The sequence below is a fragment of the Chlamydotis macqueenii genome, chromosome 1 (genome assembly GCF_036417535.1).
Source record: "Chlamydotis macqueenii isolate bChlMac1 chromosome 1, bChlMac1.mat, whole genome shotgun sequence".
Classification (NCBI taxonomy): domain Eukaryota; kingdom Metazoa; phylum Chordata; class Aves; order Otidiformes; family Otididae; genus Chlamydotis; species Chlamydotis macqueenii.
Window position 1 is genome coordinate 133,517,344 of NC_141556.1, and position 11,025 is coordinate 133,528,368.

The 11,025-nt window shown below is 51.5% G+C and overlaps 1 protein-coding gene across 1 annotated transcript in view; it reads right to left on the reverse strand.

Moving 5' to 3' along the window:
- The window catches only part of NHS (NHS actin remodeling regulator), a 260,253-nt gene extending 255,127 nt beyond the window's left edge, over window positions 1–5,126 (reverse strand). Inside the window, exon 1 of the mRNA XM_086767625.1 lies at window positions 4,653–5,126. Coding sequence (XP_086623751.1) covers window positions 4,653–5,058 — 406 coding nt within the window. The 5' untranslated portion in view covers window positions 5,059–5,126. The remainder of the gene's footprint in view (window positions 1–4,652) is intronic.
- Between the last annotated feature and the right edge of the window lie 5,899 nt (window positions 5,127–11,025).

Genomic DNA, 11,025 nt, shown 5'->3' on the forward strand with positions numbered 1-11,025 from the left:
ACGTTAAGTCAAGGAGGAGGAGAGGCATTATCTGCTGAGCTCTGGGTCCAACATATGTTTTGTAAAAATGGCAGGATTGTGGCAGAAGGCCGCATAAAAACCTTACAATTGATTAAACATTTCCCTGAAGTGCTGAAAACCCACACAGAAGAGCATTGTTATTAGTGTGTAAAAACTAAAAAAAACCACCACCCACAGAAAAACCCAAACAAAAAACCACAAACCAAACAAAATCAAAACCAAACCACCTAAAAAGCACAAAGATAGAGACCAAAAGCAAAAGTGAAACTAGCCAGGCTGTTCTCAGTCACCGACTTCAATGAAATGGGCTAAATTAACACAGAGCCTAAAATGAGGTGTCTTCACAGGTGTCTTTTTTATCTCAATACTGACACTTCAGGAAAGAAGAAAAACCCATAGGGGAGCTCCCTGTAGAGATCCCCACACTTCTGAGCTGCTAAATCACTAACTGCAAGCACGTAGGAAAATCAGGAATGGAAAAGCAGAGCAATGAAGATACAGCAGGCAATTGCTGGAAATGATACAGCTTTTAGAAAGACTAGCTACTGGTAACACATTGATGCGTTCAGAAAAAAAAAGCCTGGAATGTGTGGAATTCTCCAGGATGCCAGGGTGCAAAGAGGATCGCGTTAACTAGGGCTTTCAAAATCTGCTGCCTGGTCATTGCCGACTATTCAGAAAGCAAGATGGCTTACATCATCAGTTTCTGAAAAGTACAATATTCCACTTAGACTGCCAGATCTGTAGTCCCCTGGACTGAGAAATCATCTTTCCAAATAAGAACAGAGGCACTGAATCCCAAGTCTACACACAAATCCAGCACCTCTCTTACATCTCTCTGTTACCAAGATAATCAAGCATCTAATAAAAAACTGGGCGGTATCGCACTGCTCAGTTCTCTTGCTGGTAATAAGAAAACTCTAGGCAACAGCCAGACTGACAACAATTATGTTATTCCCACATGGTTCTGCTTTAGAAGCAGACTCTGGAGCTGCTGGTGATGAAAAGCGGTAAAGTACTTGGAGTGGCAGAAGGGCAAAGCAGTTAGTCCAGGAGCTGAACAGGAAAACATTTCTCACCCTTGTTCCTCTTCCAGTCAGAGGGTGGGAAAGGATTCGTATTTGCAAGATGCTAGCTGGCCAGAGGCTTCTAAGAAAGATGAAAGGACAAGCAGCATCTGGGAAGGCAGAGGCGAGGGACCTTGAGTTTTTGAAGATGACCTGCTTGCAACTGCCCAGAATTAGTCCTTTATTGCGCCTAACAAGATTTTCCAACCACCCTTTCTGAACAGTGGCAAAAACCGAAAGAACAACACATAGGTAAATACTTTTACTGGTAACTCAGCAGAGGAGTTTAAGTTCTTTCCTTAAAGCAAAATATACCAAGTCTTGGAAATGTTCACTTCAATGGCAACAGAGCTGAGAATGTTAAGGCCTCAGGAAAATGACAGCAGCAGTAACAGGCATTACTGAAAAAATGGCAGTTTTAATTAATTTCCTTTTTCCATTAGTATTCCCTGAACCCAACACAGATGTTTTATCTGAATACAACAATACATAATTTTCAATATAAAATACAAATTATTATGCAAAATTGCACAATATGCTATTTTCAAGAGAGCGCCTTTCCTGCTCTCCTTCCCCTCGGTATCATCTCTGCGATTGCCAAGGAACGGCATTCTGGGCAAGGGATGGGGGTCAGGAAGCCCCTCTAACCACCAGCTCCAGTAGAACCCCAGATGGTGTTATCCCATTATTTCCTTTTCCTCACCCAGACTGTGCCTTCACAAGGGAATCTTAGAATCCAGCTAGCTTACAAGGCATGAAGAAAAAGGCCTTCCAGTGTCACAGCTCGGTATCTAGGGCACGTCTGGTAGCATTACTCTCAAATCACTGTGCTGCATTTGGTGTTAGAACATCAAGAATGTCTCACTATGGCAAGATAGCCTAGTAGTTTTAAACTGAGTACTTAAAAGACGTGTGGTTGGGCTGCACTGTCGTGATGCTAACACAGCAGTAAATGGCATCTCAGTCAATGCGCCACGCAGCCCAGCACCTCCAGACTCCCGTGGGTATGCAACAAATTCAATGCAACCATTACAGTCACGCCGTGGGGGCAGGGGCTGCATGGCTGTCACCAACTTGCTCCTTGGGATGCAAGTCCAAACTTCCAGCCAGTTCTGAGTTATTCTTAGATGTGTCACTTGGGCTGGACAGCCAAATGCAGCCCAGGGGCCACCTCATCATTCCCACGTTTGCTACAGGAGGCAGAAGTCAGTATGCCTTAATGTGATGCTGGTAAGGTCCTGGGCAAACCTGTGCCCATCTGCGATAGCCCCCTTGGTTTCCAAAAACTAACTGGGTGCAGTGACTTGAGTGTAATACTGTCGGGAGTGAACTGTGTAGGAGCTTCACACTTAAAACAAACATTAGCATAGTCTTGCTGAAAGTAATAACAAAGGAGGAGGTGCCAGCCCATAAAGGAGAAAGCACGCTATCACTATACGGATGGGCAGTTTCCTGCCTGGCAGTTTCATCTGGTGCTTGGGAATACTGAGCAGTCCAGAGGCCAAAGGGAGGTGTTGCTGTGGACATGTATGGATTCGGGGGATGCGAGGAGATCTGCAGAATGGTGCCATTCGGCTCCATGTCCTAGTTGAGATGCCCAGACGTAGCGCTATGCACATGCAGCTGTGCTGGTCCGACACTGGCTGGGAAATAAAAACAGCCAGAGCACGCAAAGAAGTTGACTGCTCCTGCACACTGGGTCAGTGTGGAGACTTTCACCTTTAAAGCACCACAGTAGCACAGCGCTGCACAGAGAGAAGCAATGAGGACAGGGCAATGTGCCTGCGAGCAGCTGTGTAGCTGGAGGCAAGGCGCACACCTACTGCAGGATGGGTAGCGGCACAGCTCAGCGTTGTGGAGCAGCCCTTGGCTGCCCAGACCGAGGGACATCTGCGGCTCTGTCAGCAGCACCACACTGTACATCGTACCCTATACAGGGGGGAGGAGGAACAGCAGGTGGACTCAGGGAAGATCACGACCAAAAAGTCTCCCCGCCTCCTAAAGAGAGAAGGATTTAAAAGAAAACAGAACACCACCAAGGAAGTGGATTACACATTTATCATCACAGGGGTAAAGCCAGACTCTCTAATTAAGTGCATGACATAACTGTGCTGTAATATCAAAGTTCTGCACCATGATTTGAAAACAAGCTGCACTTGCACAATCCAGAAAGAAAAAAAAAGCCGTACGGAATAGAAAGGCTAGGCTGCGCTCTCACTTACATTAGTATATACCCACAGTTACTCAGCTCAAAAGACTTACAGATGAGAATGTGACAGGAGTTTCATTTCCTCAGACAGTCCCCTCACTACATCGGCCAAGCCTCCTTCTCACCGCAGTTTCCAATCACAGCCTTGCACTCCGCTCTGATTACACATCTCATCCTGAACCCGCAGAAAGCCTTCCCTCGGTCTGCTCTCCGGTTGATGTATCTTAATACATCACCAGCAAAGTCACTCTACAGCTGCCAAGGATGTCATTTAAGTACCGTGGAATACCTCGGGCTTGGTTTGTTAATCAGTACAGCTTCACTGATCCCAGAAGAGTTACTTGTATTCCGCACTGCTCCGAAGGGGAGGAAAAGCAGAGCACGATTTTTTACATGGCATGTTCATTAAAAATGCCTAGAAGAGGGCACGCTCTCATTTACCCCAGTGTAAATTCACTTCACCGTACTCACTGGGGGTACTTGGGGTTTAGGAGGGAACAGCAGCAGGCAAAAACTGAGCCAAATTCCCCTTTGAAGCTATTGCTTTTCCTAAACCAGATATTAAGAGGACAGGATCAACACCTATCTCTACTATTCCAGACTTCCAATCCACAGCCCTACCGATCGAAAAAAAACCCCACATATATTCACAAGCACCAGGGAAGCACACGCGGCAGCGAGAGCAGGGAATCATTGCACCGCTGTGAACACGAGCCATATTCAGCAGAAATCAGCAGCTGTTCGGACTACAGAGCCTGTCACTGCTTTTACAGTTTGGGTGATGAAGAAGCAGGATTCAAGCACTTACTGTTCATAACGCAAGTCGCGTATCGCCTTCATCTTTTTCTTCCCTCCTCTCTCCCCCCACCCCAACCCCCGGCTCTTCAAGGCCACTCTTTAAACAGAAAGAAGTCATCAACCAAACTTCCTTATTTTATGGCCATGAAAGTTGGCCAACACCAAAGCAGCTTTATCATTTCTACTTCAGAGCTTTAAATTTTGATCGGGAAGTCAGAGACACTTCTAGGGGGACGCCCAGTCAGTCTGTCCGGGGAGGGGGACAGGCCAGCAAAGGGAGAACACCCAGAGGTGCCCGGGGCATCATCCCCATACCCACCACCTCCCCGGAGCCCCGCGAACAAACCTCGCGGCCCCCCCATCTCCCTCCTCCTCGGCCAAACCCGCGGCTGCAGGAGATGCGCCCCGACAGCCCCTTACGTAAGGCACAAACCGGTGACATCATCCCTCCCGCCGGCACCGCTGCGGCGCCCACCGACCCGACCCGGCCCCTTCCCCACCCCGGCCCGGCGGGGTTGCCCGTCGGGCGGCGGAGCGCCCCGTCCCGCGGTACTTACGCACTGCCTCCTGCTTGGGGTCGAGGCCGCGCACAGCCGCTTGCAGCCCGGCGATGCGGCCGTGCAGCGCCCGGACGCGGCGGTGGGTGCCCTGGATGTCAGCTTCCACCTCCTGGAAGAGGGTGCAGGCGTGGCGGGCCACGTCGGAGAGCTGCCGGAGGATCCGCGACAGGGCCACGTTGCTGACCGAGCAGAGGTCCAGCACCATCAGCACCGCCGCCGCCGCCTCCTTCTCCCCGCCGCCGGCCGTCTCCGCGCCCTCGCCGGGCTCCTCCGGCGCCGGGTCCCGCGGCAGCGGCGGCGGCAGCGGCGGCGGCTCCGCGCCCCAGCTCTCCTCCAGCACGGAGGCGGCGGGCTGCCGCCGGCACAGCCGCTGCGGCTCCACGGTCCGCTTGGCGAAGGGCATGGCGAGCCCTCGGCCGGGGCTCTGCCGGGCACTGGCGGGGATCGCTGCCCTCCTCCTTCTTCCTCCTCCTCCTCCTCCTCCTCCTCCTCCTCCTCCTCGCCGCCGCTCCTTGCCCCGCCGCCGTCACTCGCGGCTCATCGCCTCGCTCCCTCCCTGCGCGGGGCTCCGGGGCTGCCGAGCGGCCGCCGCGCCGCCCAGCATCCGCTGCTGCTGCCGCTGCTGCCGCTGCCGCCGCGGGGAGCCGGGGCGCATCCGCGCCGCCACCGCCTCGCTCGCTCGCCCGCCCGCCGTCCCGCTCCGGCGGCGGGTGTGAAGGGGCGGCCCGAAAACACGGAGAGAGGAATCCCGCGGCCGCGAGGAGGAGCGAGCCGCCCAGCCTCCCGCCCGGGAGGGCGGCGGGGCGGGGGCCGGGGCGGGGGCCGGCTGCCGCCGCGGGGAGGCGCTGCGGATCCCACCCCCCCCCCCCCCCCGCCCCTTCCCCGCACCGCGCCGCGCCCGGTCAGACGGGGGCTGCTGCTGCGGGCAAAGCGCGGCTTGGTCGGGAGCGGCCCTTTTCCTCTGCGCCCTCCACCCCCCACCACCACTTGAGCCCCTCTGCCCTGTGGCGGGAGCGCTGCTCAGGTGCGGGGAAGAAGGAGGAAAAGAGGCCGAGAGAGTGGCAAAAGAGAACTGGAGTCAGCGAGGCCCAACCGGTGCTTGCCCACTGGTGTCACCTGTCAGGGCACCGCCGAGGAGACGGCACCTTCCCAAGTCAGGTGGATGCACTTGGGCACCCGGCTTTTTTGGAGGCATCAGGGAAAATGGGCTCCAGTCTAGACGAGGAGTGCTGGTTTTGATGCAAGACAGCTGAGCTTGCTTGCATACACTCCCGAAAGTCACACACGCCTAGTGAGCAGGCACGAAATCTGAACGTAAACTGTAAAATTTTAGCAGTAAATACACAGAGCAGATACCACAGAAAGAGCTGCCCTAGAAGGAGAGCCGAGCAGCTGCAAACACAGGCATTCCACAGCTAGAAGACGTTAGCTTAAGTTTGTCCACTTGACCTTAACTTGTTGTCCTTGCACACGGGTGTTGTGATACAGTCTGTCATTACGTGGCTGCATACAGGCAACTTTCCATCACTTCTGATCAAATAATCTGAGTTGCAGATCTCTGCGCTGGAGAAAGCATCGCCACCAGCCCGGTGATAGGCGCACCCCAAGCTCTGCGGGCACAGAGACCTGTTCCCAGGACGAGCTTAGGTCTGGAGGGCAGATACGGTTCCTTTTGCAGAAAGTCTGAGCAGATTCGTATTAGATATTAGGAAAAAAAATTTTTACAATGAGGATGGTGGAACACTGGAACAGGTTGCCCGGAGAGGTGGTGCGTGCCCCATCTCTGGAAACATTCAAGGCCAGGTTGGACGCGGCTCTGAGCAACCTGATCTGGTTGGAGATGTTCCTGGTCTTTGCAGGGGGGTTGGACTAGATGGCCTTTAAAGGTCCCTTCCAACCCAAACTATTCTATGATTCTATGATAAACTTGGCTGGCCCTGCTGCTGGCTTTTGGCATGGACAGTTTACATGTCTTCATGGTGTGCCTCTGGGAAGGGGCACCACTGCACAGGGTTAGGACGGGTCTTTAGCTCAAGTTTCTAACTCAGCTTGAAATGGGCAGCCCCAGCCCTGTTCCCAGAGGGGGAGGAGGGCACAGAGCCTGCACCTGCCTGTCCCCGTCTCAGCACCACCTCCCCATGCCTCCTCGGGGGACTGAAGTTGGAGTGCAACCCCCTGGGGGTGGGCAGGGATGTGAGAGCCATCACAGACCCGGGGCCAGTGCTATTAAAATCACTGTGCCATTTGTACCCCAGAGCTGCTTCCACAGCAGGGTGGCTTTTAGCCCTGGAATTGGAGCATGGACTCTACTGCACTTCCCGCCTGTGGGAGTCATGGCACACTATTTATTAGCCACTGAAAGGTATTTTAATATTCCACTTGAGATTCATAAAGGGGAGGGGGGGAGCAGTTAAGTTTTCATGCTCCAGGAAGGGTAGCAGCCATCCAAACGGGTGTGGGATGACGAGGAAAGGACCAGAGGAGTCAAACCTGTTGGAAGCAGTGTTGTAGCACTCGCCAGGCAGGAGCAGGACCTACCTGTGAGGAAAGCAGCTCAGGCATCCATCCTGCCTCTCTCTCAGGCGCCCGATGAGACGCTGGGTTGGGCCATTCATAACAGGTAAAAGCTGGAAGAGGCAGGATTCAAGACTGTGCCTTACCGCAGCAGCCTGAAGGTTGCAGGTGATGTCTGACAGGAGCTGCGCAGCTCTCTTCCTTCGCTTGAAAACAACGCCTCTCTTCCTTCAGTGCATCCCTACTCATCCTCTGCAAAGTTGACAGAAGCCAGCGCTTGCTCTTCCTTTTCTTTTCCCCATCTGTTGTTACTACTCCACATGACTGTTGGCTCCGTGGTCTCTTTCATTGTCCTATGCTTGGAGAGGTACAGCTTGCCTTAGGGACATGACCAGCTCCGTGAGAATTGTCTGACTCCTGTCTGCAGCAGCATGAGGCACACACGGTGCCAAAGCCACACACGAGCAAACTTGTTTAGAGGAGGCAGGCCCTGCCAAGTCTGTGCATCTCCACCATAGGGAGTGTATCTTCATTTTGGAGGTCTCATTGCGCTTCCATCCTTCCCTCTGTGAGTGTAGGTGTTGCCATTTTTCTTGGATTTTCACTGCAAACAGAACGGACCCCATACAGAGGTGTGGGACGCCAGCGCTTTCCACCAGGCCTGTGGAGATGACATCTTGGTTTCCTTTGGACAGAATACCGCTCCTATCATTGCAGGCACAAGAGGGCTCAAGTAACACCTCGCTCCAGTCACGCACCTGCTATATGTTTTCCACCAGTAATATCAGGTGGTACAAACCAAATTCAGCAGCTTCTCAGCTGCCTCTGGGATTGCTCTTGTTGTGTCTGTTCAATAGCAGATGCGTAAGCAGGGAGTGGTCCCAAAGGTTAACCTCAGCCTCACGGGATGGGTCTCTGGAGGCTATTTCTGTCACCAAAGGAGAGGAAAAAAATCTTCCATGTGGGATTTTGAAAGCCTAACTTTGGGCCTCAGCCCTGAAGTGTCCCCCTCAGAGGGGCCTGTCTCTCTGCACTCACTGCAGGGGCAGCCCAGGGAGGAGAGCTTCCCTGAGCTGAAATTAAACCTTAAGAGCAATTCCCTGGGCTATTAATTTGTGATCACATTTGCTTGGACCAACCTTCCTCATCACTAGATTTCAAGAAGCGCTTACAAACCTCGGAGATTGAGATGTATGGAAAGAATATCAGTCATGAGCAGAGATAAGCATGTGAAACAGTTCTTTATGTATTTATTTACAGCAGGAAAACCTTCCTGTTGGACTCTACTGCTTCTTTGCACACATGCAAGCTGTATCCACTGTGTTGGCTGACATAAATTTAGGTTGGGATGCTGCTGAGGATGGCTTTGGCTTTCACCCATGGCAGTGCAAGGCTGCACGACAGTTTGCTTTTAGGGACACTTACAATATGGGGGTGGAAGAGTGGGCAAAAAGGGTAAAAGAAAGATCGATCCTGCTTGATCCCTCACCGGTGGTGCTGGTGGTAGGCAGGCATGTGGTCATAACCCACAGTAGCTGCTGTGCAGCTTCCCACAGCCGTACTCATCCCCTGGCGTGTGTTTGCTCCTGATGTCCTCGCCAAGGTGATTTTACAGCCACACCAGCTAGGGGACATTTGTGCTGGTGGAGATGGAGGGCAGGACCGTTGGCAGACGAGGAGAAATCCAGTTCCCTGCTGCAGCGAGCCGCAGGAAGCAGGGAGGTGGGATGAGGCAACCTCACCCCCGGCTTGGCAGGGGTGCTCCGGCCTGCTGCGGTATGTCTTGTTCTGCAGTGCCAGAAAGGGAGGAGAGGCTGACGAGCGCTGTAGGCTATTGTCATTTCCTCCTCTTTCCACGGCTGGCAGGAGGATGCCTTTAGGCATCGTATTAATGAAGTTGTGGCCTTTTGGCCATAATGTGGCATCTGTCATCACTGATGCTAGCCCCTCCTAAGTATATCACTTATTTATTCTCAGCAAAGATGTCACAGCCAGAACATTCCCAAGCCTGTACCCACTTAGGCTAGCAAAAAGTATCCTTGTTCGGAAACTCCCTTCGAGGTGCAGCTGCCGTTCTGCACTTAGACCTGACAGCGACATTCGTTGATCACACCGAGGCCGCATGAAAGGTAAAAGCCCGTAAGGCAGGAAAGTAGCACAGTCAGGGCAGCTCACTGTGAGTCCAGACCTGCTCATTTCAGACTCTCAGCCCTGCTAGTTTGTTTCAGCAGGGCCGTGTTAAGATCATGTCCAAAACATGGGACATGAGGGTTTTAGCTGGGAAATACTTTTACTGAAGAGGCTCCCTGGGTTTGAATGGCTTAGTCAGGCAAAAGGCTGGTAATTCAGCTTTTGACAAGATGTCCTATGTTCCCCAAAACGCTCTTCTGTTTGGGACACAGAGGTGATTTCATCTTTTGAAGGCAACACTGCTAACATACTGAGGCACACATCTTCTTACTTGTACTTCCTGCTTCCATATGACTTTATTGGCGCATGCAGCTATACAAGTGTTGACAAAGCACACAAGAGACCATGAGTCTCTTCTAGGAGCTGCTACATGCAGTAGGTACAGGTATGAGTGTTCCCTGTTCATCCCTGCCCCTGCAATACTTATGATACTCACAAATGCACCATTGTTGCCCCTTTGCCATCACCACTAATGCCGTGCAGTCTGAATTTTCTCTTTTCCTCCAGGCCTGGGCACCCTTTTTCCTCACTGCTCTTTGAGGAGGAGTATTTCATAATTCTTAGTAGAGCTGTTCCCCTCACACCTGCTGGTGAGGACGCGTTACAGGCGTTAGACCGGCGAGTGTTTCTCTGCGTTAATCTCTCTCTCCTGTCCAACTGGATTTCCCCAGGTCGCCATGTGCTGTCACCAGCTGACGCTGATCCAGCCCGCTACTGCTGTTTCTGGTAGTTGTTAGTATTTATATTGCCATAAACCTTTTCACTCTTAAACTATGACCTCACTGTTTTAGTCACTGGTTTAAGTGGGGAAAGTGCAGGGCCTGCAGGAGTGCAGGTACCTGTAGCAAAAGGAGCAATTGGACTCCACGTGGTGATGCAAATCATACAGTGCAGGCAAAACAGAATTAAAAACCTGCAAACTAACTCCCATTCTCCAAACTCCCTTAATTATAGTTGTTATAGAGTTTACTTGTAATCAGAGCAGGGATGACATTTCAAACTGAAGAGTGATTATTAAATTGACACTTCCTTTAAAATGTGCCTGAAGTCAAGGCTGACATGCTAATTGGATTTTATTAGTAAGAAATGTCTTTTTTAATAAAGAAAGTTCCTTACCTCTCTAGCAAGTTCGTGTTAAGTGCACACCTACTGAATGTTTTCTGTCACTACTACCTGGCATTGCTAGTCAGAAAAAAACTCTCATTGGAGCATCCCCCTGAGCGCAAACGCTGTAATTTCCTTTGATACCGATACTAGTTTCATGTTCATATATCCCATTGACTGCTAGCACTGGGAGATGTCAAGGAAGATATAAAGCAAGCTATTTAAATACCATTATCATTGAAGCCTTTAAATATAGTAATGGTTAAGGATGTGTAATAAGTCCAAAATCAAATCAAGATGAAGTTGGGAGTTGCTGGCAAACTACAGTGTCCTCCAAAAACTATTAAACCATTCCAACTGCTCTGGTATGATGGGTATAAGTATCTATGCCGTCTTCCTAGAGAATACTGATCCTTGGTTTGTTGTGTCAGAAGAAGGGAGTTATGCGGAGGACATTTGTGATCCCTTTCCTAAACTCCGTACCAGAACACAGCAGAGTAACTGCGCTGCTGGAGCCGCCTCCAGCTCCGAGCTGGACTTCAGGGAAATGAGGCTCTGCCAT